The sequence below is a fragment of the Artibeus jamaicensis genome, unplaced genomic scaffold (assembly GCF_021234435.1).
Source record: "Artibeus jamaicensis isolate MK-2021 breed Jamaican fruit bat unplaced genomic scaffold, CSHL_Jam_final contig_3109, whole genome shotgun sequence".
Lineage (NCBI taxonomy): Eukaryota > Metazoa > Chordata > Mammalia > Chiroptera > Phyllostomidae > Artibeus > Artibeus jamaicensis.
Genome location: NW_026521716.1, coordinates 267,189 through 293,160, shown reverse-complemented (window position 1 = coordinate 293,160; position 25,972 = coordinate 267,189). Strand labels below are relative to the sequence as shown.

Sequence of the window (25,972 nt, the reverse complement as noted above, 5' to 3'; positions counted from 1 at the left end):
GGCGGGGGTTTCCATGGTGGCAGCCCCAAGGGGTTGCTGCAGGGCTTCAGGAGGGGACAAGGGCCGGCGGGACCTTTCTTCTTTGTGCTGGACACACTAGGCCTTTGTCCCCGCCTGGCCGGCCTGGCTCTCTGTGCAAACAGGACCCGAATCACGGGTGGGGTACGGACTCGGGTTGGAGCCACCCTCCCCCGGGGGCGGTTCCTGAACCAGACTTGGGAAGAGGCAGAACAGGGGATGAGCCCCACTTCTGGGCCCAGCATCCACTTGGGGATCCCTCTTCCCACAGGTGCTATCTGCTCCTAAGAGGCTGAGCAAGAGAGCTTAGCATTGGGTCCTGTTGCTGGTAAACACCTTCCAGCAGCCAATGGGCAGCCTTGGTGTGTCTGGTGGACCCAGGGCTGGCCAAGGAGAGGCAGGGCTGTGGGGGGAGGTGGGCTGCAGGGAGCGGGGGCGGGGGCAGCTGGTCTAGGGTCAGGGATGGAGGGAGGACATTTGATCCAACTCCAGCCAGGGTTCTGCTCAATCAGACTTTATTCCAGGCCTCCCGGGAGTCCCTCGGGGCCCCCTAGCCCAGCTGGCTGCCTAGACCCCCGTGGTGTTTCAGCGTGCTGCTTCTGGGCTAATGGTGGGCTTGGGCCCCCTCACCCCCATCTGTGACCTTCCTCCATCCTGGGCCTGGCATAGTTTGCGGTGAGGAACGAGTGAAGAAAACAGGATGAAGTCCGTAGAGCTAAGCTGACTCAGAACGGCGTCAGTATCGCCGGGCTGGCCCAACGGCTTCGTGAAGACACCATTGACTTTAGCCTGAGGACTTAAACTTCTGAACTTTTCGTTTGCACGTCAACGCCTGGAGATTTGTAAATCCCTGTACACGGGACTTAGGAAAAAATGAAGAACTTAGGAAAGAATGCTCGCGTGCCCAGACGGCCTGACGTCTGGAACACGGCCGTCTCCTGCCGACCCAGAGCCAAGAACGCAGGACGATTCCTCTCCAGGCCGTGCTTTGTACTCCAGAGCTCTCTGCCTTCGTCCCTCTTCGGGACACTCTGGGCACTGCCTAGTCGGGTTCCTGGTTTGCAGACCCTAAGCATTTTGAATAAATCGTCATCATGTTGGTAGCAGGCACCTCCTGGCTCATGGACACTTGGTGACAGAGAGGGCCTCTGAGCCACTAAACCCCAGCGACGAAGTGCGGTGCCCGTCTGCGAGGTGGCGTCAGCCGGTCGGGGGACTGGGGTCCATGGTAGTGGGACCCTCAGAATCGGGTGTCCAAGAAGGAGGTGGAGCCGCGATGGGACCTGGGGGGGCCCTCAATAGGGGGGCCCTTTGACCGAGTCAGGAGCCCGTGGAAAGTCTTGCCTCGGGTCTGGGGCTTGCGCCGTGGGGGCCTGGGCTCTTCCGGGGGCTGCACCACGATGCGGGGCACCTCGGGCCTGGTGCTTGCCCGCGCCCCTGCCAGCTGCTGGGCCTCAAAGATGGCTTGGGCCCCGGCCAGACGGGCCTTGGGCCGTGGGGGCGGCCCGGACGTGGACGCTGGCAGCTGGGCTAGTTGGGTCTTGATCTCCCGCTGTAGGTCCTGCTCCGACAAAGCCACGCCGTGCACCTGTGGGGAGCGGTGGGTGCTGAATCTGCCTGGACTGCGGGGAGGCAGGAAGTCCGGAGGCCCCCACGGGGCAGGCCGCGCACACAGCCCCAGGAAGTGGCTGAGGGCTGCGGGGCGGCAGACAGCCTCCCTAAGGGAAGCCATAGCGAGCCGCTCGAGGCCTGGGGCTTTCACATTCGCTGCTGCTCAGAGGACAGGAAATGAGCGCTGGCTCTCACTCTGACTTCCAGCTCTGGGACTCAGTTTCCCCAACCATGCCTCAGGGGAGGGTGGGCAGGGCACCCACCTGGGACATGAAGACCTCCTCCTGCAGTTGGGCAGGGGGGATGGCTCGAAGGGCACCGAGCGTCTCCAGGAGCCCCGGACAGGCCAGGCGCTGTTCTGCGGTGCCCAGTGCCAGGCGCACCAGCGTCAGCCCCGTGCGGAACAGCACCTTCACACCTGCGGAGGGGGCTCACTCAGTGGGGGCCGGCTCCGCCTCTCCTCCGCTCTGCACCTGGACGTGCCCTGCCTGCTGGGGTCCTTCTGCCCACCCGAGACTCTACAGCCACAGCCCAGCCAGCAGCAAGGGCTGACAGGAGGGGTGCAGTTCAGGGCCACTGGTGAGTGTGTCTCAGCGGCCACAGATGTGCCCGGGCACAGCGGCCCGCCAGGAGCCAAGAGCAACTGACAGCGTCAGACCAAGCCTCCTCTCTCTGGGCCTCAGCTCCTTGTCCCTGTGAGGAAGGGCCGGGGTGGAGGGTGGCTGCCCATTAAGGCCCTTCCAGGTCGGATCTGTGACCTTCTGGTTCCGGAGAGTTCTGGCCAGAGCCCTGCATTCCTAAGCCAAGAGCAGAGTGCACACAGGCGCAACCGTGGGTCATCCTCAGAACCCCCTCAGGCAGCCTTAGGTCTGCTGAGCAGAGCAGCCAGGGGACCAGAGGGCTGGCAACAACTGTTACTTGTAAAGGGACGACAGCGACTACTGATGTCGTCTTTTTGAAGTGGAGCCTAGGGCAGCACTCGTGTCCAAGAGGAAGGCAGGGATAGCTCAGCCACCCCATCAGGCCCCACCCCGCCCGGCCCTGGAGGCTGGAGGCTGGAGGCTGGAGGGGCGGTGACCCATGACCCACGGATGGTGACTTGGACACCCATGGCCGGAGCTCTAAGCCAGCCTGCAGCCAACTCGGCACACAGCAGGTGTTCAATAAATGGACTGATTGATTCCTACCACTTTTTTAGGTGCCACTGCTGGACAGCTGCTAGGGAACAGAAGGCGGGTGGGTTACTGATGGAGGAACTGGGGCACAGTCCAGCTCGGCCACACTTGGCCTGGCCCAGGCACCCACCTCTGTCCATGCCCGTGCCCCCAGGTCATCTGTAGCCTGGACGCTGCAGCAGGCTCCTGCTCGGGCTCCGAGCACGCACCTGTCCCTACATATCTCCCCTTCCACCTGCCACTGCCAATGGCAGGAGCATCTTTAAAAGCAGCAGCCCCTCCCTGCCGTTCCCCTGACTCTCACTCACATCCCTTTGCTTTATTTCCTTCATGGCACTGGTGATACTCTATAAATATCTTGTAAACTTCGTTACAGTTGCCTTCCATCCCCGCCCCCCAGAATGTCAGTCTGTCCATTCAGGTGGCCCCAGTGTCCAGGGCAGCCCCTGGCACCAGTGGGCAAGCACCAAGTAGGCACTTGGGCTCCAGGAGGAGGGCCTCGGCCGTTGGCGGTGGCCCATGGTGCCAGTGCCTGCGCCCCCGCACGGCTGGGATCTCCCCAGCTCCTGCCCCGTCTACCTGGAGGGAGCCTCCGTGGCTCCAGCCTGCCTCCAGGCAGAGGCTGCCCTCCCTACAGGACAGGGGCTGCCATTCCTTACACTGGGGGGCGGGTGGCCTAGGGGCCGGGCTGTTTTCCCAGAGCCGGCAGGGTGCCCTTGCCCTCAGCACACCCCGGCACCCAGACTCAGGGCCAGGATTGGCAGTGGCAGCTGGGGCGGAGCGGAGCTGGCAGGCCACTCCTTGAGCACACTGATTGATTACCCAAGGCTCCCCACCTTCCCAGGGCCCCCACTCACCCTCACTGAGGAAGGCGTCCCAGACACGCAGCACCGTAGGGAAAGGCAGGGAGCGAGCGAAGAGGCACAGGAACCACTCGGGCAGGTAGAGCAGGGGCCCGACGCCCACCTGCTGCAGGTGCTTGTGCACGCGCGGGAGCAGCCGCCGCAGCAGGGCCACGAACACCTCGGCGTCCAGCCTCACAGCCTCCTGCAGCCGCGTCCATCAGCACCGCCCCCCAAAACCCAGGCTCTGCCCCGCTCTGGTCCCAGGCCCCCATCCGCCTGCCCAGCCCCTCCTGCCGTGCCCCCTGCCCAATCCCAGCCTCTCACCATGTGGGGCCCATAGTAGCCAGGCAAGTAAAGCTCGCAGATCTGCACCAGGCACCAGAAGGCCTCCTGAGGGCAGAGCACAGGTCATGTGTGCCCACCACAAAGGGGACCGCAGGGCGGGCAAGGGGGCGGCTCTGGACACCATCTACAGTGACTCTGGAGCCCGGGGGCTCTTACCCAAAGCCACCCCGTGCTCTGGCAGGTCTCGCCTGTGGGTTTAGGCAGTTGGAAGTCACAAGGTTCAGGGGATTGAATTTGAGGGTCACAGGATTGGGCTCACTGGGCAAGGATTGGCAGGATCCCAAAGTTCAAGTTTAAAGTTCAAGTTCTGGGTTCTTAGGGTCATTGGGTCAGGGATCATGATCACAGGGTTCAGAATCAGGAGTCATGAGGTCAAGTGATAACATCCAGACCCTGAGATCACTGGGCAAGGGGCAAGGGTCAAGGGTCCCACGTTCCTGGAGTCAAGGTTGCAGGGTTTGGAGGTGGCCGAGGCTGGCAGCAATGGGGTCACTAGGAGGGGAGTTGGGAAACAAGGACCCCAAGTCCCCGAGGTCAGACTTCCTGGGGTCAGGCGGTCATGCGCCCAGGGTACAGGATTACTGAGTCCCAAGATCTCTAGGGTTGGGGCTCAAGGATCCCAGATACCTGGATTCAGAGTCCCTGCGGTGTGGGGCCACAGGTCACAGGGGTTGGGGGTCAGGATCTTGGGTCCCTAGAGCAGGGCGGAGGGCACTCACCTCTGGGGGCAGGTGCATGAGCAGCACGGCAGCAACGGGGCCCTGGGCCTGGCAGTAGCCCTGTTCCGGCCGGTACAGGGTGTAGGCCTTGAGAACCTGCAGGAGGCCCTGCTGCCTGCGCCAGAAGGACCCCATTAGGGGGCGGGCCCTCAGCCTCCCCTTCCCCGCCTGCTGTCAACCTCTGCCCAGGTCTCACCGCTCCCCACCCTGGCCTTGCTGTGTCCCCTGAAATGCAAAACATAAAGCCAGGGTGGGGAGGGGTGGCTGGACCAACAATTGGGGTTGTGAGACTGGGGGTCCCTGGGCATCACTGGCCTCGTACCCATGACCCTGGGGTGACACAAACATCTCGTGCAGAGGGAACTGGCGGTGCAGGTCCCTGCCGATGGTCTCCATCCACTGTGGGTCTCCTGGGGCCTCAGCCAGTTCCTGTGGGTGTGTAGAAAGCTAGGGGTGAGGGCTCAGAGGGGCAAGGGGCTGTAGGCAGGGGAGGTGGGACCCCCTGTCAACTCCTTTACCTGGTAAGTACCCGGGCTGTTCTTCTGGCACACGTGGGCCCCGCACAGCAGGGGCCAGCACCGAGCACGCAGGGCTGAAGGGATGCCCTTCCGGCACTGCATCTTTACCTGCAGGCGAGGCCACGGTCCCGTTAGGCCGACCGGGCCAGCCTCCCCTGCTCCTCTTGGCAGACACCACACCCAACTTTTCATCAGGCAAGGGCCACTTTCAGTGATAGGGAGAAAAGGCAGGAGGTCCTGGGACCCAGGCCTGGAGGATGTGGCTTGGGCCTGGACCACAGCAAAGGAGGATGAGCCACAGAGGCCTGGGTGGAGTCATGGCCCCGCTCACCTTCTTGTACCGCCGAGACATGGTCTTCTCCCAGTGCGAAGTCATCTCCACCCACTTCATCTCCCTCTGGCGGATGAGGTCCACGGAAGGGCAACCGGGCCTGGGAGCACATGGCACCGCATCCAGTGCAGGGCAGCTGTTACCTAGAGCCCACGTCTGCCTCTCTCATGCAACCTGGGTGGCCACTGGGGGGTGACCTGTCACCCAGAAGTTGCCAGTGGTTGCCATGGGGACAGGAAAGGATGTGGCTCTGATGTGGGCAGAAGCAGGAAAGACTGAAGGGGGTGTGTAGGTGTGAGCTGGGGGAGGGACTGGTTGGCAGTCCCCCGGGACTTGGACACAGACAACTCCTAGAGGAAGCTGGGTGGACAGAGCCCTGTGCTAGAAGCCAGGAGTCCTGAGTCTGAGTCTGGTTCTGTCACTGAGCTGCTGCGTGACCTCAGGCAAGTTCCTTTGTGTCTCTGGACTTGTTATACTGCCTGTATATTGAGAAAGGGGGTGGGGTGGGGGTGGGGGAAAAGAATGTGTATTCTATGATTTATATTTGGGGTTCTTGGGCCAGAGATGAAAAGGGGAAGGATTTTTGTCTCCAAGGGTAGGTGCAAACAAACCCTTGGAGGTCAGGGGTAAAAGAAACACACTTGGACACCTTACCCCAACCCTGCCATCCTTAGGGCTCTACCTGGAGCCTGAGGAGGGGTAACACTGGCTGAGTCTCCAGACCCTCCCAGGACCCTTGAGTTTGGGCCTCACTCTAGAATTCAGCCCTCAGCCCCCATCGTAAATCCCAGCACCCTTCCCCACTTACCCTGGCTCTGCTGAGCTGCCCCCAATGAAGCCATAGCGGTCAGCCTGGCGATATGGGCCTGGTCCACTCAGCTCTGAGTCAGACCCCAGAGAGCTGGAGTCATCTTGCAGCTCACAAGGCTGTACCAGGTCCTCACCCAGGGCCTGGGCCATGGTGCCCCAGACCCCCAATACAACAGGCTACAAGATGTGGGGAGAGCCAGTATGAGAGGCAGCTCCCGGCCAGCCTGGGGCCCAGGCTCCCACGCGCCAGTCCCCAGCCTCAGAACCTAGATGCGGGGTCAGAGGGAGGAGGTTTCAGGATTTTCACCAGGACCCTTCTGTGCCGTCTTCTGGAGGGGGTTAGGCCCTGAAGTGGCAAAAAGGCCAAGTTCTATATGGAGACTCAGCCCCAGGCCCGGCCCCTGTCCCCGGTAGCCCAGCTTACCTCCCTGCTGCACCTCACCTCCTCTCACTTCCTCCCCAGCCACAGCTTCCACCACCCACTGGGGGCCCCTCCCCAGTGTGCATGGGGGGGTCACCCCTTCCTCTAAGAGGCTCTTCCGGCCTACCCCGGTCCCCTGGGCCACGGGCTCCTCCCACCCACCCGGAGACCAGGAGGCCTGTGTTCTTGCACTGGGTGTGACGGGGCTAAGACCTGCCAGAGGCAGCGGGGACAGGCTGCCTCTAGTTTTGAGGACACTGGCATGTAACACACTCACTTCAGGGAAGATATATTTATTTTGTAAAGATTTTATCTTTAGAGAGAGAGGAAGGAAGGGAGAAAAAGAGAGAGAGAACCATCAGCATTCAAGAGGTACATCAGTCAGTTGCCTTTTGCATGCCTCCAACTGGGGACCTGGCCCACAACCCAGGCATGTGCCCTGGCTGGGAATTGAATCAGCGACCTTTTGGTTCGCAGACCAGCACTCAACCCACTGAGCCACACCAGCCGGGGTGGAATTGTGGTTATTTAATGTTTGCTCTTTACAAACTAATACTTTTAACATAAACAAAATGCAGCATTTTTATGCAACTCAAAAGGCAACGGTGGTGCTATAAACATTAACTAAGATTGCACCACAGGCAGCCTGAGCCAAAGTCGTCCCCGAGTTCTGCCATCTGGATCTAGTCTGCGCCCAGAGGGACCGCAGAGATTCAGGAGGTAGAGTCCTCAGTGAATGTAAGACCAGCCCCTTGATAGCTCTAGGTCTCCTTTTCTGCACTTGAAGGACTGAACCCAGTGTTTGGGGAAGCGATTATCAAGGTGCTCACACCCGGTGGGAGCGGCTGCTTAGCCACTGAAAGAGAAAAACAACTTCCTCAGTACTTCCGGTCTCCTATTTTCCGAAAGAGGCTGGGTAATTTCACAGGGGCTGAACCAAACTCTACCCCCTCCCACAAAATCCCGCCCAAAAACGAGGCCCCGCCCCAGATAACCACCGCCCCGCCCCGCCCCGCCCCGTCGCCGAGGCCCCGCCTCCCGGGGCGCCATGGCCGCTGCGCCCGGGGTCCAGCGGAGGCGCTATGGAGCTGGGGCAGCGGGCCGGGAGCGAATGGGGCGGGGCGGACCGGGGAGGGCGGAAGGAGCGCCAGGCCGGAAGAAGGCGGTGGAGGGCGGGAGGCAAGAGCGGGTCCGGAGCTGCTGGGCCGGAGCGGCAGAGCCGCCATGTCCGACAGCGAGAAGCTCAACCTGGACTCTATCATCGGGCGCCTGCTGGAAGGTTGGCTGGGGGCAGGGGAGGTCGGCGCCCGCCGCGCCCTGACCCCCGGCCCGGCCCGGAAGTGGCGCGCGGGCGCGCCTGCCCCTCCCAGGGCCAGCTTAGACGGGGCGGGGACGGGCCCGCGATCCCACGGACGCAGCTGCCCCCCACTTGCGACACATCTGGGAGTCTGGAGCTGCTGGGGCACGGGGAGCAGCCCCCCTCTCTTGGGCTGGGGTCGCACGGGGTTGGCCTGGTTTCTTGGAGCGAGGAAGAAACCTGAGAAACCTAGCCACCCCCCACACCCCGGGAAAGGGTCCTGCGCTGTGGGGTTCGGGTTGGCAGCTCCTGCCTCAGAAGACCCTTAGAGCGTCTTGAGGATAGTTAGGGAGGTTGCGTCCTGTCCTGGGAAGCTCAGCAGCACCATCTGCCCCGGGCAAGGAGGGGTCCACGAGGCCCTGGCACCTCCAGAAGTGCCCATGGGTCACCTGTGTCGCCCACCCTCCTCCTGCTGGAGGGACCAGGGTCCTGACCCCCATTCTGCCTCCAGTGCAGGGCTCGCGGCCTGGAAAGAATGTACAGCTGACAGAGAACGAGATCCGTGGTCTGTGCCTCAAATCCCGGGAGATTTTCCTGAGCCAGCCCATTCTGCTGGAGCTGGAGGCGCCCCTCAAGATCTGCGGTGAGACCCCTGCCCGGGTCCCTTTGCTTCCCAAAGGTGGCACTGGCCTCCCAAATCCTTGGATCCTTACCTTGAGCCCAACCCTGGCCCAGGGTTCAAGTCTAGCCCCTGCACTCAGTGCTGACCTGGTTTCCTGGGACACAGGTGATATCCATGGCCAGTACTACGACCTTCTGCGGCTGTTTGAATACGGGGGCTTCCCTCCAGAGAGCAACTACCTCTTCCTGGGGGACTATGTAGACCGGGGCAAGCAGTCGCTGGAGACCATCTGCCTGCTCCTGGCCTATAAGATCAAGTACCCAGAGAACTTCTTCCTGCTCCGTGGGAATCACGAGTGTGCCAGCATCAACCGCATCTATGGCTTCTATGATGAGTGTGAGTGCCTTCGTGACCGGGGCTGCCCCAAGCCTGAAGAGCTCTGCCTGCTATCTAATGGGACTCTTGTGTTGGCAGGTGGCAGGGGAGTATCCGTGTGTGACAGGTACCTGCCAGACTGAACAGGGTCCTGCCTGCCTGCCATGGGGTCTGGCACCCAGCAGGGGTGTGGTGAAGGGCTGTTCACATTCTAACACAGGGCCCGTCTGGAGACACTCCCTCTAGCACATCTGTCACCTAAACACTTAGGATGCCCAGCTGGACGGACTCTGTGGCCAGAGGCTCAGATATACTGGACCTGGTTGGTCCTGTTCATAGGGCGGGGGTGGGTGTCAGCCCTGACATCATTCCAGATCAGAACTCTAGGCTTCCGTGGGTGCAGCTGCTGCAGAATCCCTCCTGAAGGCTGGAAGGCAGTGGGGTGGGGGTTCGTTCCTTGCCTTCCATGCTCTTCTCTTCCCAGCTGTGTCTGGGAGGCCCCAGAGGCCTCATCACGAGCTGTCTCCTTCCTCTGCGCAGGCAAGAGACGCTACAATATTAAATTATGGAAAACCTTCACTGACTGCTTCAACTGCCTGCCCATTGCCGCGATCGTGGATGAGAAGATCTTCTGCTGCCATGGAGGTGAGGGTGGCTCTGAGGCACCTGCTTAGGGAATTCATGGGAAGAGAAGCTGGGCAACATCCCCAAGGCTTAGGGAAGAAGCTGTTAGCTGGAGGCCTGTTCTCAGTCACCTGGAATGGCCCTCCCTGCCTGGGGTCTGGGCTTGGATGTCACTTACTGCAGGATGTTTCCCTGCTCCCCAGTGTTAGGTTGCACCCTCTACTGCTGTGGCCTTAGCACTGTGTGTGGAATTTGCTTGTTCTTTCTCCAGGGAGCTCTGCACCCCTGGGGGCAGGGACTGAAAGAGGCAGAAGGTGCAGAGTTCTGCCTGCCTGGGCTCTCAGAAGTCCAGGAAAGGGCCCTGGGGCGGGGGGGCGGACGGGACGACAGAGGCTGACTGGTCAGGGCTTTCTGGAGGGGTCCCCATTTTGAGGCTTGTTTGAGGAAGTGATGTGCCATTTGTGTCCCCCAGGCCTGTCCCCAGACCTGCAGTCCATGGAGCAGATCCGCCGCATCATGCGGCCCACAGATGTGCCCGACCAGGGGCTGTTGTGTGACCTGCTGTGGTCTGACCCTGACAAGGATGTGCAGGGCTGGGGCGAGAATGACCGTGGTGTCTCCTTTACCTTCGGGGCTGAGGTGGTGGCCAAGTTCCTGCATAAGCACGACTTGGACCTCATCTGCCGGGCACACCAGGTGGGCTGGGGCTCTGGCCCAGGAGGGAGTGGGGCCTGGGCAGCCAGCACCTGCTTAATGAACTGCCCTGCCCTCGTCCAGGTGGTAGAAGATGGCTATGAGTTCTTTGCCAAGCGACAGCTGGTGACACTCTTCTCAGCTCCCAACTACTGTGGCGAGTTTGACAATGCAGGCGCCATGATGAGCGTGGACGAGACACTCATGTGCTCTTTCCAGGTGGGGATGGGGAAAGGGTGGGTTGGCCGAATGGCTTAGCCCCATGAGCCTGACCAGTGCTTTTCTCTTTTAGATTCTCAAGCCCGCCGACAAGAACAAGGGGAAATACGGGCAGTTCAGTGGCCTGAACCCTGGCGGCCGGCCCATCACCCCACCCCGTAACTCCGCCAAAGCCAAGAAATAGCGTCCACAAGCCTGCCCTCTGCCCCGGATGGTGGCTTGTACAGAAATCATCACACAGTCATGAGAGTCATGCTGGCCTCCTGGCCCTGCTCATCACAGGGAACGTGGAGCCTTGGTGTATTCTGCTTTTTTAAAAACAAAAACAAAAAACAAATCAATAGCAGCATCCAGTCCCCCAGGGCTCCCTCTGCCTGTGCCTTGGTGGCTACAAGCAGGATCCTGGGGCTGAGGCTGCAGCTCAGGGCAAAGCAGGGCCAGGTTGTGGGTCTCCAGCCTTGCTTGGCCTCGGGGCTGGCAGCTGCATCCTGGGCAACCCATCTGGTCTCTTTAATAAAGGTCAAAGCTGGATCCTTGCCCTGGTCTGTCTCCCTTGTCCCGAACACGGGCCTCGCATCCTACTGCCCAGAGCCACTGGGGAGGGCAGGCTTGCCGGACATGGGGCCGTAGCCAGGGCAGCCCCAACCACAGTAAGTTCCCACAGGGCCTCCTAGAATTTCCAGCCAGGGCCAAAGAATATTGGAAAAAAGCAAGAACAGCAGTCTGCTGGCCACAGCAGAATGCCCAGAGGTAAGCCCAGGATTTGGTGGAGGGACGAGTCATGATTGTCAAAAACCATGGATTGGCACAAGCCAGCAGCCTCACTGTGATTCCTTTTCTTAGGGAAGACAGGTGTGTCCAGCTTTGGCCACAAGGTTGGAAGGTGGACCTCCCTTCAGTGCCAAGCCTGGAAACAGACACGATTGGTTGGGGGTTGGGAGGACAAGACAGGGCCTAGGCCAGTTTCCAATAGCCACTTCGGGCACGGGGACACAGCAAGACCAGGCAGCTCAGCTGCAGCCCAGCCCACCTTTACTACCCACCAGGGCAGAGGCCCAGCTCTGCCCCTGGCTGGCCCTGAGAAGCGGGAGGCTGTGGCTTCATGTAGTCCACAGCCCTGGACACATGATGTTCTCGGTTCAGCCTTCGCCCTCACTGTCTTCAGCCAGCACAGGGCTGGGGTGCAGAGGGGAGTGTTCAGGGCCGAGGATGGAGCCAAAGAACAGTGAGCGGAACTGGAAGAAAAGGCCGCTGAGTGAGTTGTGGAGACTGTTCCCTCCCGGCCTCCCATCCCCCGTCTTGACCCCAGGTCCCTACCTTCTTGGGTGGGGGGGTCCCAGGCACTGTACTAAGCTCAGCTTCATCTTCCTCCTCAGAGTGGCAGGAGGGCTGGAGACCAGGTGAGAGGGACACGGAGGGGAGAGTCCGGGAGCTCTCACTGCCCACGGTGGTTTCCATGGCGATCATGTAAGAGTCAATGTCGTCACTGGCAAAATCATCCAGGTGTGGGGTGCTGCAGGTAGAGATGAAGTCAGTGACAAACAGGGAAAGGAGGCAGAGGGCAGAGCCCACCTTGGAGGGCAAGGGTGGGAGTGGTTGCTGTGGGGGCCTTGTGACCACTGGTGATGTCTCTTAGTTTGATTACTTCCTGATCTGGTTGGAGGAGAGAGGATACAGGGATTAAGTGGCAGTGGCCTGGAGGGGGTGGGCCTGGAATCATTTGGTCAGAGTGTAGGCAGGGGCTAAGGAAGGGATCCTGGGGGTCAGTTGAGCTCAGCTGGGAGAGGGGTGCAAGTCTGGTGAGCTGGGCCACTTAGAGCCCAAGCCCCTACCTTCCCCAGGGGACTAGAGCTGGAGAGCACTAGGGCCCAGGGACCTGCTGGGCGAGGGGCCAGACCCAACTTCCTCTGCTTAACTATACTGGGCCCATCCTCCCCAACCCACCTGCCCTTCAGCCACCTGTTTCCTACCCCAAGCAGCCCCCTTTGCTGCCTCGCCTGGGAGGAGGCGGCTCAGAGGGGAGGCCTCAGCCAGAAAAGGAAGCTAGCCTGACCTTGGGCATACTGCCCTGGGTGGGAGGGATCTCTGAGCACAGCTGACTGGGAAGGCTGAGCCTGTGGGGCTGGGAGCTGTGAGCATGGCTAGGGGGCCGGGGGCCTTACAGGAAGTGTCTGTGTGTGTGTGTGTGGGGGGACACTGAAGCTGGGAGCGGCAGGCACAGGCCAGGGTGCACAGCGATGAGGACAGGAATGGCCCCAGGGGAACCCTCACCTGTGAGCCTGGAGCTGAGGCACTGGCCGGGGGACCTCTAGGGAGAGTAGGTCCTGGGAGTTTGGGGGTGGATCCAAGAGCGTGGCCAGGACAAAGTGTCCATCCAGCAGAGAGTCACTGATGGCAAAGATGGCTGGCCTGGGCAGGTGATGGGTCCCAGACAAGGTAAGGGCCCTGTGGCTTCTGGCACCCCAGAGCCCTTCCCTCCCTGTCCTGAGGCTGCAACTTACCTGCCCGGGGTATCGAAGTGAATGCTAAGAGACAAGTTTGCTGGCTCTGCGAAGCTCAGGAGCCCCTGGGATGGGAGAGGCAGAGCAGTTGAGGCCCTGGGCAGGGCGGGGAGGACAGGGTGGGAAGGAAGGGGGGAGGGCTCACCCGGAACTCTTTGAGGCAGAAAGTGATGGCCACCCCTTCTTGGGCCTGCAGCTGCTGGAAATCCTCCTCCCCAATGCTCATCTCCGTCACCATGGCTTTGACAGTGCTGTCTGTGGGGGCAAGAACAGGGAGAACCTGGCCACATGGATTCCAGCCCCTCTCACCCCAGCCCTGCCGCCCATCCCAGGCCACGTCCTGCTCCCTCACCTGCGTCCTCATCCTGGTAGCTGCGCAGGATGACCCTGCGGCCACGGCCGATGCCCAGCGTCACTTCAGCCAGTGCAAGGGGGAAGGGCAGAACAGCCTCCCCCAGAACCCTGTGAAAAGGGCACAGCATTACACCCGGGGCTCGGCCCTGCCCAGTGGCTTTGCTCTCAGAGGACCCGAGGCAGAGCAGTGACATGTTCGCCAGCATTGTAGGGGAACGGCCACAGGCCAGGCCTACCCTGCCCCAGGAAGGAGGACACGCCCCATCAGAAACTCGCAGGCTGTCGTGGGAGTGAAGTCCACCGCCAAGGACAGGCAGACGAGCCCAGAGAAGGCAGCAGAAAGGATGGGCTATGCCAGGCAGGCAGCACCTGCCCACCCAGGGATGGAAAACCACATCCACGCTGTCATTATAAACCTGCCCTTCGGAAAGAGCTCTCACATTCTTGTTTTTTAGGCATACATGGTGACAGTTACAAATGACATAACAATCTAGAATTAGCCTCAAGACAGTTGGGACAGGAGCTGGCATCTGCTTTATTTATTTATTTATTTATTTATTTATTTATTTTTATTTTTTTGGGGGGGGAGGAGGGAGAGAAAATCTGGGAAGAGAGTGCGACGGGAACGAGATTTCGCAAAGAGCCGGGTTTTTTTTAAAGATTTTATTTATTTTTAGAGAGAGAAGGGAGAAAAATATCAATGTGTGGTTGCCTCTTGTGCGCCCCCTGTTTGGGACCTGGCCCACAACCCAAGCACGTGCCCTGACTGGGAATCGAACCAGTGACCCTTTGGTTCCCAGGCTGGCACTCAATCCACTGAGCTACATCAGCTAGGGCTGACATCTGCTTTTATAGGTACTTAACACTATCTATGGGGAAAAAGAGTATTTATGAAAAGAAAAATAGCTTCAAAATCCAGACCAGAGGTGATAGCCTTTCCTCTTTATTCAAAGGAGCCCTAAGCAGCACTATCAAGAAAACTTAGAAAGTCAGTCTGTAGATACCCAAAGGGAACTTCAAGTCACCATAACTCATGGCTATCCAAAGAAATGAACAAGACCCTGAGCTACTTGGATGTCAAAAGCATCCAGCACAGGTGGGAAGGAAGCCACTCCTCTGCACCGGTCTTTGCCAGGGACCTGTGCCTGGGCTGGAGTCCCCGTCTCCTAGGCCGGGTACAGCCACAGCTGGCTGGACTGCCCAGAATGGTTCCGGCCCCAGAGCTGCCTGTTTTGGCCGTTGTCCTAGGCCAGGACCTCCTCACCCGGCCTCCCCCTTTGTCCGGAGGACTCCTCAAGGCTAGAGACAGGGTAGGTAGGAAGAGGGGCGGCCCGGAATGGGGAACACGCCCAGAAGGACAACCAAGCCAAAGAGGTTTTGAGCCCCTGAGCCACAAAGCTAAAAGACAGATCTTCACAGCTGCTCAGGCCAAAGACCTGCTCTCTAGAAGAGAAGCAGGGATGGATCTGACTGGCCAGAATGCCAAGCCAGACACTTGGCATGGAGCATACAGGCTCCTGAAGACGGGAGCCTACAGCAAGGGAGCCCCCTGCCCCTCCTCCAGTCAGCCTCTTCCCGTGAAGAGCCAGGCAAGGGCTGGCGAACGCTGAGGCTCATGCGAACCCTGTAGGGAAATGGTAGAGGTGCCTTCTTAAACTGCTGACCCTTGAGGCGCCAAAGAAGGAAGACAGAGACCTGGGGCTCAGCTTTTGGACAGGGGTGTACTTACTTTGCTGGGGCCCGGAGCACATGGGGGCACGAGGCTGGGTCGAAGACAGCCTGCAGGGACTCACAGTCCTGGAAGGACAGGTTGTGAGTCTTCCTCACCCCTGGACAGGCAGACAGGATCTCAGAGGGCCTCGCCAACCTCCACCCTCGCACCCCAGGGCCCCCCTGGCTGGCCCGCTGCCCACTCACCGTATTTGCAATGCAGCTGGACCACCAGGTGGCCGCTCCTCTCATTTATGGAGATGCAGCATTTCTCCACGGTCTTCTCCAGCATCACCAGCGAGCGGAAGATGGACAGGAACGACTAAGTAGAGGAAACACATCAGGCCAGCACTGCCCCTCCACCAACCAGCTCTCATGTCCCCTGTAGGACCGGCCCCATCAGGGGCTCAGCATTGTTGTATCAGGAAGAGAGTTCCCTCAACATGTAGGACATTTACACGCTCCCAGGTCTTTGTTCATGCTGCTCCCTGTCTGGAATGCCTTAAAAGACCTATTTGAATGTCACCACTCTCTCTAGGTCCGTGGTAGGACCCATCGCCCTTTCCACATCTGCCATTCCCTGCTGGGGATGCCTTCACTATGGCCCTTAGCACAGGGAGCACCAGACTGCCCCAGCACACACCCCTCTCCCCAGTTAGCATGAGCAGGCGCACTGCTGGTGGGGCTCCGGGGACGCTGTAGTGCAGCGGCTGAGGGCAGGGCCTCACCTTCATCAGGATCTTACAGCGAGGTGGGTCCTGACCAGGGGTGGCCGCCTGGTACAGCTGAAAGAAGAGCGGGGAAAAGAGGAAGCAGGCATAGGCGGAGCGGGAGGAGTTCACTGTCCGGAGAGAGAGCTGGGCCAGGGAAAAGCAGGGAGAGGGATGCAGTCAGGGGCAGCGACAGGCCCAGACCTCTGGCCTGCTCTTGCTCATACACTTGCCCTATAAAGTCCTGCATCTCCATCATCACCTGTTGAAATCCTCTGTCCCCTTCCAGGGATCAGACACCTTCTCCATGAAGCCCTCCCTGAGTTAAGGGAGGGTTCGGCTGCTCCCACCGCCAAGGGCCTTACACGGCTGTCAGGAGACTACCTTGTCCCCTCGTTGTCCCCACTCGCCACCCGGCCCTTCAGGGAGGGCAACTGCTGTCAATTGACACACAGGCCCGGGAAGATGACAGGGCCCAAATCGATGCCCAGCATCGGGGGTTGGAGACTGAAACCCAGCTGACAAATTCGTCCACGGGCTTCCTGCCAGGTGCAGGCGAGAATAAGGCCCAGCTTAGGTCTCCCTGTTGGAATCCCCCCACACACACACACACCCCAGACCCTCACCCCGTCTTCCAGGGGCTCCAGATAGAGCTCGTCACCGATACGGGATAGAGAGTGGACGGCCTTGCCGAGCACTGCGAGGGCGGAGAAGAACTGGGGGTTAGGCGGGCGCCTCGGGCGGTCCCACGTGCCCCCGCCCCCCGGCCAGCTCCAACTCACCCTTCACGTTGCCGCCCGCAACCAAACACTTCATGCCGCCCCCAGCCCCGAGGCCGGGCCTGGCCGGCGAACGGGCTGAGGCTGGCGGCTGGCCGGCGGCGGGTCCCAAACGGGCCTCGTAGTGACTTCCCTCCGGGCCTCCCCAACCGTGCACCTCCCGGGTTCACTTCGCGCGCACCGCCCCTGACAGCCCCGCCCCAGCCTCCTCATTGGTCCACACTGCAGGGCGTGCGTCACGTGAGGAAGACGTCTTTCGGTTCCGCTCTCACGTGACGGAGGCCGGAGTAAGGGGGTCTGGTCAGGTGAGCTGGGAGCACCTGGCGCAGACCTAGTTCGCTTTCTCTGACCTGCCAGGCCCGGCCAAGCCCCTCCGCGCCCCTCCGCTCCCCACCGCTCCCCTCCGCCGCGGGTCCCAGGGCCGCAGCGCACACGAGCGCGGGGAGCACAGAGGCCGCGGCCCCCGGGTGCTGCGTGCGGAGCAGCCCTCTTGAGCGGCCAGTTTAGTACGGATTTTCTGGCTGTCTGTGGAGGGTACGAGGTCGAACCGAGACCATCCTCACCCAGCCCTGGCCGGGGACTCGGATGCACGCAACAACCACCAGCACTAAAAAGAGATGAAAGCCATTGCGGCCTGATCCAGTCGAGAGAGGTGGCTGTTAATTCTGGCTTCGAGGACCCTTCATTTATTGTTGAAGGGTGGAAGATTCTCGGGCAGGGAGGGGTGGATGGATGTGCGTCGCAGGGGAAGGCGAGAAGAAAGGCTCAGTGGTGCGTGCGGCATGAGGCTGTATTCCGTGGAGAGCGAAGTGGGTCTGTGAGCCTCGCAGAGGGGTGAGGCTGCCAACCGCAAAGGGCACGTGTGAGAAGCGTTGGAAACGTTTTACGAGGGTAGAATCGTACTTGTGAGGCCATTTAAAAAAAAAAAAAAAAAGCCCGCACTGTGAAGAAGAAACGTTTTCACCATCCGGGAATATCTGCCCTGGGCCTGGGCCAAGGCCTCAGTCCCCCTGGGTGATGTGGAAGGAAAGCCCTGGGGGGACTTGCTGACACCTGGTTTCCTGCAACACGAAGGTTCTAGTGCTTTGAAGGGCCAGGGCGTCCCTGCATTACTTTAGGGCAGGCCTGGCCTTGCCCCTCTGGTACAGTCTGCGGTGAAGAGAATATATTTGTCTGCGGACCCCTTGCCCTCCATCTCCTAAGCTGCAATAGTGAACCCCACTTTGTTTCTCTCTATCCCTGCCCTCAGCTCCTCCCTGTCACCAGGCTTCCTTAGGGCACTGGGAGAGGTTACTGGGGGTCAGTGTGGATGGTACTGCCTCTCTGCAGCCGTTTAGGTCAGTAAACCGGAGTCACCCTTGACCTTACCCTCCCTCACCCCCCCATACTTTGGCAAGCCCTGACTCCTCTACCTCCCAAACATGGCAACTTCAGCCTTCCTCCGCTTCTCCAGAGCCTTCATCCTGGCTCAGGACACCGTGGTCTCCCACCTGGACAATGGACTGTAGGAGTTTTTGGAGTGGCCTCCTGCCTCCAGCCTGTCTCCTCCAGTCCTCTCTCCACCATATAGCACCAATGTGACCTAAAATGTCCATCACGTTACACCTCTCCCTTATTTAGACTTCCAGTGGTTTCCCACTGCTACACATGCCACAAAATCTGAATGCTTTACCCCGAAACTGCAGGAGCCACCCAGTCATCTCTTCACCTTGTCTGGCCTTCTTCCTCAGCCCGCTGGTTCTCCACGCCCACCACACCCCTTTCCAACTTGGGATCTCCTCGTAGGCTGGTCCCACCACTCGGAATGCTCTTCCTCCTCCTCACATGCTGGTTCCGCCTGTTCCTAGAGCTCAGCTTCTGTTGCCCGTCAGTGGGCCTTCTCTGCACCCTCCCTCTTGTCAAGCCCTCGCTCTGGGTTAGTCACAGCGCTTAGCACCGCTCAACATTATTTCACACGTGTGCACATTTAAAGGCTGTCATCCTCACTAGTATGTCAGCTCCTGAGCACGGGGAGCATGTCCGTTTGTTGCTATGTCCCCATGCCTCTCACGGCTGATCGGCGCACACGTGTTCAGTGGATAAATGCGTGATCCAAATGAAGCTGAGCTGCCTCCCAGTCACGCTTAGCAAGCCCCCTGCCCACAGCCCCACCCCTCCTGGGACAGGAGCTGCCCTGCACGGTTCGTCAGAAGGACAAAAGAACCCACACAGCTGCTCTCTTCCTTGTCTGTCCTCCTCCTTGCTGGGTCTGTCCCTCTTGCCCCAGTGCAGGTCAGAGCAGCCTCCCAGCGTCTCCGTCTCTCGTCTGCCCCACACCGTTCCCTGAACAGCCCACCTGGAATAGGAGACAGTGGCTAAAGCTTGGGAGGCCAGGGGGAAAAGCTGTGACCCCTCAGTCGTGTCTGCCCGCGACCCCTAGGGCCGCAGGGTCCTGTGGCTTTGAGGTCTTCGGAGAAAGGCCCTGGGGAAGGGGGACAAGCTCCTACAACTTTCTTCAGTCTCACAGATGCCTGCCAGAAGTTGGCCCTTCCGAAGGGTTCCAACAACAGAACGGAGCCTGGAGCTGAGAGTCAGGGGTGTGGGTTTCTCATCTGTGCTTCAATGTGGACTCCCTGCGTGACTTTGCACAGGTCCCTCCCTGTCTGTGTGGCTGTTGGTGGCAAGAGGTGCTCGCTGAGGTGCCCCTCATTGGGCCACAGCTCTGGAGAGGAGCTGCAGTTGCCTCCCCCAGGCTCTGGTGCTGGAAGGCAGCTCAACAATCTGGGGTCGAGCAGCCTCTCCAGGCTTGCGGTTAGCACAGCCAGTAACGCCTCTCGGTCTGGAAGGGAGGATTCTCAGTGGGGCGCAAGGGCCTCTGGACAGTTGGCAACACTGTGTTGGGTGGGCGGGTGAGTATGGGAACCCAAAGACGATGTGGGATCTGTGCCAGAAGTCAGGAGGTCTGGAGGGAGCCCGGTCCTACTGACAGATAGCCTGAAGCAAGTGAAGACTGTCTCTGGGCCTCAGTTTCCCCTTGATAAAATGAAGGCATTGGATGACATGCTCTCTCAGGACCCTTTCAATGGCTAGATTCTTAGTCCCCGCCACACCCCACAGTAGCGGTGGCCTCCCACCAGCACTGGAGTGTGTGGGGGTGTGGGAGGGGCCGGATATGGAACTGAGGAAGGTGCTTACCGTTTCACACTTTGAAACTAACTCTGTTGGGAAATTTCTCCAATTCGGGCACCACTTTTCACCCAGTCGGTTAGGAATCCCCAGAGCCCAGTCGTTCGTTCATTCAACACGTATAGGACACACTTTCCTAAGTTCAGGAGAGAGTACGGGACACAGGTTTCTGCTGTCCTGCGCTTCCACTTGCTGGAGAAGGACAGACCGGAGGGCCACGGCAGAGTCTGCTGGGCAGCGCACACACAGAAACTGGTATTTGTGTGATTTTTCTGGAGTAACCAACAGAGCCGGGCGGCTCCGAGCTGCTGGGGGTGCTGAGCTGGCTGGGCACCACTTGCCCACCTGTATCTGTTGCTGGTTCACCAGGCGCCGGCACGCCTGTAGCCAAGCCCTGCCTGGGCCTTTCTCATCCCCCAGCATTTCTCCCGGCAACCAGCGCAAGCTCGGCACGGGGCGGTGGTTTAAGGAGCACATACTGGCTGAAGAGCACAGGACTCGGAGAGTGTACAGCACCTGAAGCAGGTTGTCTGTCGAGGTGGACGACGGGGCTCCAGGCGCCAGCCTGCCTTGGTCTGAGTCCTGGCTTCATGACTTTCAGGTTGTGTGCAAATGGTCACATTGCCGACGGTCTCTGAGCCTCGGTTACTCATCTGTAAGTTGGGGAAGGAAAGGCCGTTGCCAGGATTCACTTAGTCAGTGTTTACAAAGTTCCTAGCACGCGCAGTCAGGGTTGCTGGGGCGGTCCTTGCCGGGTCCCACCTCCCACATCGTGGGTGTGCCCACTCAGGATTCTAGGGTCAGAACCGAGAACAAAAGAAATCGCCACCGTGGATGAAGCCAGGGCAAATCCACACTAGGAGGCAGGCAGCAAAGCCCCCCAGAGAAACATCATGGAGAACAGGCCGGAAGGCCAAAGACCGGAAAACACTCGCAGGCCTCCCGTGGGGACAGAAGTCAGCCCCAGGGAAGAGCCGTGAGGGGGCTGTGGCTGAGGACCCCGGCCTGGTCCTCCATTCTGCCCCCTCGGAGGTGCCCTGTGTTTGTGAGGAGGATCTGAGTTCTTCTGTGCTCAAAAGCTGCTGGAAGCTGGCATGAGGCAGGGGCTGTGCCCACACCGCCGGGCACGGCGCACAGACGGCACCAGGGCTCTCCAGTCTGCAGGGCGGGCGGCGGTGGCGGGGAGGGAAGTTTTTAAGCGGGAATGGAACGGGAAGCTTGGGCTTGATCACCAAGGCCTGGCTCGCTGGAGTTACAGGGCCCCCTTGGAGCACAAGTGTGGTGAGTTTGGGACAAATCAAAGTCGGCCTGCTTCTCCCAGCAGGGGAGGACACCGATGGAACACATTACTCCAGACTGCGGTCTCGGCTGGGAATATAAATAGCTTCACAAAAGGTTTAGATAAATCCGGGGATGACAGCTCCATTCACAGGGCAGGAGGGGAAGGAAGCTGTCTGGGGCCTGCTGGTTGGTGGGGAGAGCCTCCGCCGGCGACCCGGCCTCCCTAGGAGCACTTCGTAGGCGGCAGGCCACAGGGACCCCAGACGGCAGCGTTGGTGCTTCTGCCAGCTGGAGCCCCTCCTGAGTTCTTGGGCTCTTTCCTCAACCCCCGACACTCGCCACCCACTGTCTGGGGAGACACCGGCACCGCCGGCTCTCGGGGAGAGAGCCCTGGCCGGCTGTCCCCGAAGGGACCAGCAGAGGGAGACAGACACCGTGCCCAGTCCAGCTCCCAGGGCAGAGCCAGGCCACTCTGCCAGGTAGAGAACTCCCTGGGGCCCAGCTCTACCGCACACTTGCACCTGAGGAAGGAGGGCCGAGATGGGGTCACCACAGTGGGGGCGAGGTGGGGGGACAGGCTTCTCAGGGAACCGGGGGCAGGGCGGCGGAAAGGAGTCCAGTCATTAAGAGCAGAGTGCTCTGGAGCCATCTCGCCCTCTGTCCCAGGACACCCCAGGCCTTTGGCTGGCAGCCATGGGTCTCTGTAGGTCCAAACTGTTCTGTGGGGCACCTATAGGAGGTGCTTCTGAGAGCTTTGGGGGGCGACGGGACCCGCGGGCCTGTGTGCCAGCCCCCGCCCCAGCCCGGGACAGGTGCCAGGCCAGGCGTGGCTTTCCCCTCTTGCCACTCAGATTCTCCCAGCCCCTCTGCAGTCTGCCCTGGCACCTCCACCCGCTGGCCTGTCCTTTCCCTGAAGCACAGCCCCTTACAAACCTCCTTAAGTTCTTCAGTCCCTGCGTCATTTAACACAGGTCATAGCAGTCGGTGGCTGAAACTGCCGTGCTGGCGCAGAGTGGGGCTGGCACCCGGCACAGCCAGCTTTGGTCGGCTCCTCTCCTCTCTCCCGGCCCTCCTTCCGGAGGCGGGTCTGGGAAGCCAAGTCAAACGGTCAGGAGCCACTTGTCGCGGGGGGAGAGCTGAGCAACAGCCCAACTCCGGCGCTCTCTAGAGTCCGTGCCCTGTGTGGGGAGGCAGGTGGGGTGACGGGGACAGGGTTCAGGAAGGCAGGGGCAAAAGAACAGAGAAGGTGCCGGTGTGGACGTGCAGACATAGGGGGTGGAGGGGCCTCGTGAGGGGTAGCGGCCTCATTAGCAGGAGCAGGAGGGTAGGGCATGAGGGCAGATGATGGCGGTATTTCCCGTTATTGAGTGAGAAGTGCCAGAGACGTGACTTTTATTAACGGGGTCACCCCTTATTCTGAGGTGGGTAACAGGGTCATCATCCCCACCTTATGTGGGGGAAAACTGAGGTGTACACGGGCCAAGTGACTTGCCCAAAGTCACACAGCGAGGAAAGACAGAGTGGTCACCCTCAGCTACGTCACTCTCCCAACAGTGCAGGCACTTGGGACGATGGGCACTGGGGGTGGGACTCCCATCGCTGCCCCACAGGGGTGGCCCGGGAGCCGCTCCCTGCCCTCCACCCCCCAGGGCCCCTGAGAAGCCTGGGCAATTCTGGAGGAGGCCCTGGGGAGCCCGAGGGGGGGTGGGAGGTGGGGAGGGAGGGGACAGGGCGGGAGGAGCCGGCAGTGACTCAGCAGGGCAGGATAAGGATCTCCCAGCCCAGGGAGAGGTAACCCCACTCCTCTGCCAGGGGAGACGGAGTCACGGAGCCCCAGGCATGGGTTGGCCAGGGCAACGGAACATCCTGGGAGAGTGGCGGCAGGGAAGCCTTCTGGCAGGCAAGGGAGGAGTCGGGACCGGGGGTACCCCTTCTGTCCCTGCCCGCGTCACATGCCCGTCACCCAGTCACCCAGACATCCTCACGGATGGGAAGCTAGAGCCCAGGGAGGGCAGGGGGTGACCGGCAGCAGGGCCCAGTTCCTCTCAGCTTCAAGGGGAGGCAGGTGGGTGCGGTGTCCTCTGAGAGGCCTGAGCTGGTCCAGGTGCGCGGGTGAGAGACGCAGGGCAGGGTAGGACCTTGCTGAGGGAGGAGGAGGCCCAGGGGCTTCCGCTGACATCATGGCCAGCTCAGGGTGAGGCAGGGCCCTCTGGGCTACTGCGCGCTGGAGGGAAGAAAAAGCGCACACCCCCGCTGCCTGCCCTCACCCTCCCGCCCTCGGTGGCCCCGGGCCTGCACATTCACTCGGGAGCCTTTGCACGTGGCAGTGGCGGGAGGTGCTGTTCCCAGGAACGGACGGGGGCACGGAGTGGGAGGGCAGCGGCGTCTGGCCCAGGCAGGGCCTCTGAGGCCACCTGCCCGCACCCGTGCAGCCCTCAGGAGGCACAGGGCGCGGCGAGGCCCTGGTTCTGCGGGCGGGCGGTCCTCTAGCTCCCGGCTTCATCTCACTGCTCCTGGAATCTAAGGTGCCAGTGCAGCGGCCGAAGCCCTCTTGCGTGCGGGGTGCCTCGCACTGACCCAGGAGCGCGATGTGGGGTGACAGTCCAGTGTCACTGGTGGGTGTTGGTCCGGGTCTCTGCTTCAGGCAAAACACCTCAGTGTCCCGAAGAGACCAGGCAGGGCCCCGATTAGAAACCAGCCGACCAGCTGCGCAGCCAGGCGCTGGGCAAGTCTCGGCACCCAGCCTCCTGTCCTTTCCAGAGCCACCCCCCCCCCCCCCGCCCCGGAGCCCCTCCCAGGTCCACATCTGTGGGTGTAGTGTCGGCACGGCGCTGAAGGCAGACAGTCCTGGGCTCTGGTCCTGGTTCTCCTCCCCGTGTGACCTTAGACGGGTGACCTTCACCTTGCCAAGCCTTAGTGTCCTGTGTGAAAGGGGAAATAACAGTTCTCGCTGTAGAGGGTTCCGGTGAGAATGAGACGGAATTGTCCTCTTAAAGCCTTAGTTTTAAGCCGAAGGAGTAGCACATCCCCAAGCAAGCAGGCGTGGCGGCGGGGCTGGCAGTCTCCAGGGTAGGGCCCTGCCTCTCCCGCCTGCACGCAGGTCAGCCTCCCCTGGACCCCACAACCCCCAAGGGCTCCTCTCTGTGCCCCTGGCACTTGGCATGGAGCAGGGTCTCTGGGAATGCTTGGTGAGCAAAGGAATAAATCCGTGGGTGTCTGTACTCGCCCCTTCAGGCTTCTCTACCACCGCACTGCTGCCCTCCCGCCAGGAAGGGATCAGACCGTCATCCTTCCAGGTTCAGGAGGCCAGTACACCCAGAGCTCAGGGCCCCTGCAGGGCCAGTTCTTCGGCTGCCTGGGACATGGTGTCGCTGGGGCATCTAGAGAGCCTTCCTTGGGGGGGCCAGTTATGAGGGCGGAATGGAAGGGAGAGGTGGGGACCTAGCTTGTCCCTAAGCCATCCAATCACATTTCTAGCCTGAAGCTCTGCCTCCTCCCAGAGCTGTCCTTCTCTGACCATCCTCTGACCTCAGATGGTTTAATGAGCATCCCTTGCCACAAGACTGAAATTCCTGAAGGCAGGAGTGGGTTTTCCTCCCTTCTCCACCCCTCACAGGACTCAGCACCCAGCAGGGGCTCCGGACAGGCCCACAGGACACACCAAGGGTCTGGGGCTGGGTTGGGGGCGTCTCCTCTAACCTCTGCCCTGCCCCCCCCAGCGATCCCAGATTGTTCGAGGAGGAAGAGCCGCAGGGGAGCAGGACCTTTCCGAGGTCCCCAGCTGGAAATGAGAGGGCAGCCACCTGTGCCCTGCTAGCCACCGAAACCCTGTGGGTGTTATTCCAGTCTGCCTCTCCTTCCTTCCTTCTCCCCATGATTCCAGCAGCCCACTCCCATTTGGGATTTGGCAGAATAAAGGCACAGTCTTTACTCCAGCCCCCACCCCAACCCAATTGGCAGCTCCTAGCCTGCTGCCTTTGCCCAGACATGGCAGAGGGGCACAGGCAGCTTGGAGATGGAGTTGATTTTCCCTTTGGCAGTAGGCAAGAGGGGGAAGGGAGAAGGCCCCTCACCTCCCCATGAGGGGAGAGGACAGGGGCACAAGTCCAGACAAGAGGCAGGGCAGAACACAACTGCCCCGGTTTGCGGGGCCACAGCACCGAACCCGGGGCAGTCTGTAGAGCCAACTGCCCCTGCGCCCCCGGGGCACAGTCCTCATTTTAGAGACACAGCCTCAGTCCCTGCAGACCTTCAGACCAACTCTTTCTAGACTCTTGAGGGAGCCACTGGGGGTGGGGCAAGATGGTGAGCTCCCCTCATCTGCTGCAGTCAGTTCCTCTTCCTCCTGGCTCCTGCCTCCTCCCCTTCTTCCCACCCCCACCCATTTATTTGCCTTTGTGTCTCCTCTTTCCTGCCCTGTCCCTTCTCCCCTCTTCTTCCCTCAGCCTCCACCCTCCTCCTCCAGCTCCCCTCTCCCCCTTTCTCTCCTGGCCCCCTCCCCCTCTCCCATGGTGGGGCTGCTTTCTCCCTGACTCAGCAAGGTGCTTTATAAGGTGCTGAGGGGCTCAGCCAAATCCAAACCACATTGTCTGTGCAGACGCTCTCCACGAGGAGCAGGCTGCAAACCGGAGAGAGGGACTTGAGGGGCTCCCCTCTCCCCTCCCCTTCAGGGCTCCCCACCCTGACGGGATGGCTGCCAGGGGACCTCCTGGCTGGCCTCGGCGCCGGTCACCCACTGGGCATCTGCCTTCTTGACCTTGGCATGGGCATCAAAGATCGTTGGGCTCACAGGCCAAGAATGTCATTGAAACTCCAGCGTTCGGCCTGGGGGGGGGGGCGGTGAGTGGGG

General features: G+C 60.6%; 3 protein-coding genes across 9 annotated transcripts; 1 reads left to right on the top strand and 2 right to left on the bottom strand.

The window, feature by feature from the left end:
- Positions 1–516: 516 nt before the first annotated feature.
- TBC1D10C (TBC1 domain family member 10C) lies at positions 517–6,863 on the bottom strand. 5 transcript variants are annotated; one of them, XM_037135399.2, is made up of 10 exons: positions 6,797–6,863; positions 6,371–6,638; positions 5,563–5,662; positions 5,232–5,339; positions 5,036–5,142; positions 4,714–4,828; positions 3,974–4,039; positions 3,662–3,851; positions 1,893–2,047; positions 517–1,606 (listed from the first exon to the last, which is right to left on the bottom strand). In XM_037135399.2, exons 2-10 carry the CDS (start codon positions 6,520–6,522, stop codon positions 1,259–1,261), a joined length of 1,341 nt encoding a protein of 446 aa, XP_036991294.1. In that variant the 5' UTR covers positions 6,523–6,638; positions 6,797–6,863; the 3' UTR covers positions 517–1,258. The 5 variants fall into 5 exon arrangements, with proteins under 5 accessions (XP_036991294.1, XP_036991292.1, XP_036991295.1 ...); XM_037135397.2 differs by having other exon boundaries at positions 6,371–6,718; positions 6,797–6,835; XM_037135400.2 differs by having other exon boundaries at positions 6,815–6,830.
- Positions 6,864–7,931: 1,068 nt separating this feature from the next.
- Positions 7,932–11,159, top strand: PPP1CA (protein phosphatase 1 catalytic subunit alpha). Its single transcript, XM_037135332.2, has 7 exons — positions 7,932–8,072; positions 8,602–8,733; positions 8,878–9,108; positions 9,628–9,732; positions 10,184–10,407; positions 10,489–10,623; positions 10,697–11,159. Exons 1-7 carry the CDS (start codon positions 8,018–8,020, stop codon positions 10,805–10,807), a joined length of 993 nt encoding a protein of 330 aa, XP_036991227.1. The 5' UTR covers positions 7,932–8,017; the 3' UTR covers positions 10,808–11,159.
- On the bottom strand, positions 10,868–16,867 carry RAD9A (RAD9 checkpoint clamp component A). 3 transcript variants are annotated; one of them, XM_037135328.2, is made up of 11 exons: positions 16,681–16,866; positions 16,525–16,595; positions 15,917–16,045; positions 15,396–15,510; positions 15,208–15,307; positions 13,477–13,586; positions 13,270–13,379; positions 13,125–13,189; positions 12,895–13,032; positions 11,941–12,136; positions 10,868–11,858 (listed from the first exon to the last, which is right to left on the bottom strand). In XM_037135328.2, the coding sequence occupies exons 1-11, from the start codon at positions 16,712–16,714 to the stop codon at positions 11,763–11,765; spliced, it is 1,164 nt and encodes a 387-aa protein (XP_036991223.2). In that variant the 5' UTR covers positions 16,715–16,866; the 3' UTR covers positions 10,868–11,762. The 3 variants fall into 3 exon arrangements, with proteins under 3 accessions (XP_036991223.2, XP_036991226.2, XP_036991225.2); XM_037135331.2 differs by lacking the exon at positions 12,895–13,032 and having other exon boundaries at positions 16,681–16,867; XM_037135330.2 differs by lacking the exon at positions 15,917–16,045 and having other exon boundaries at positions 16,681–16,867.
- Between the last annotated feature and the right edge of the window lie 9,105 nt (positions 16,868–25,972).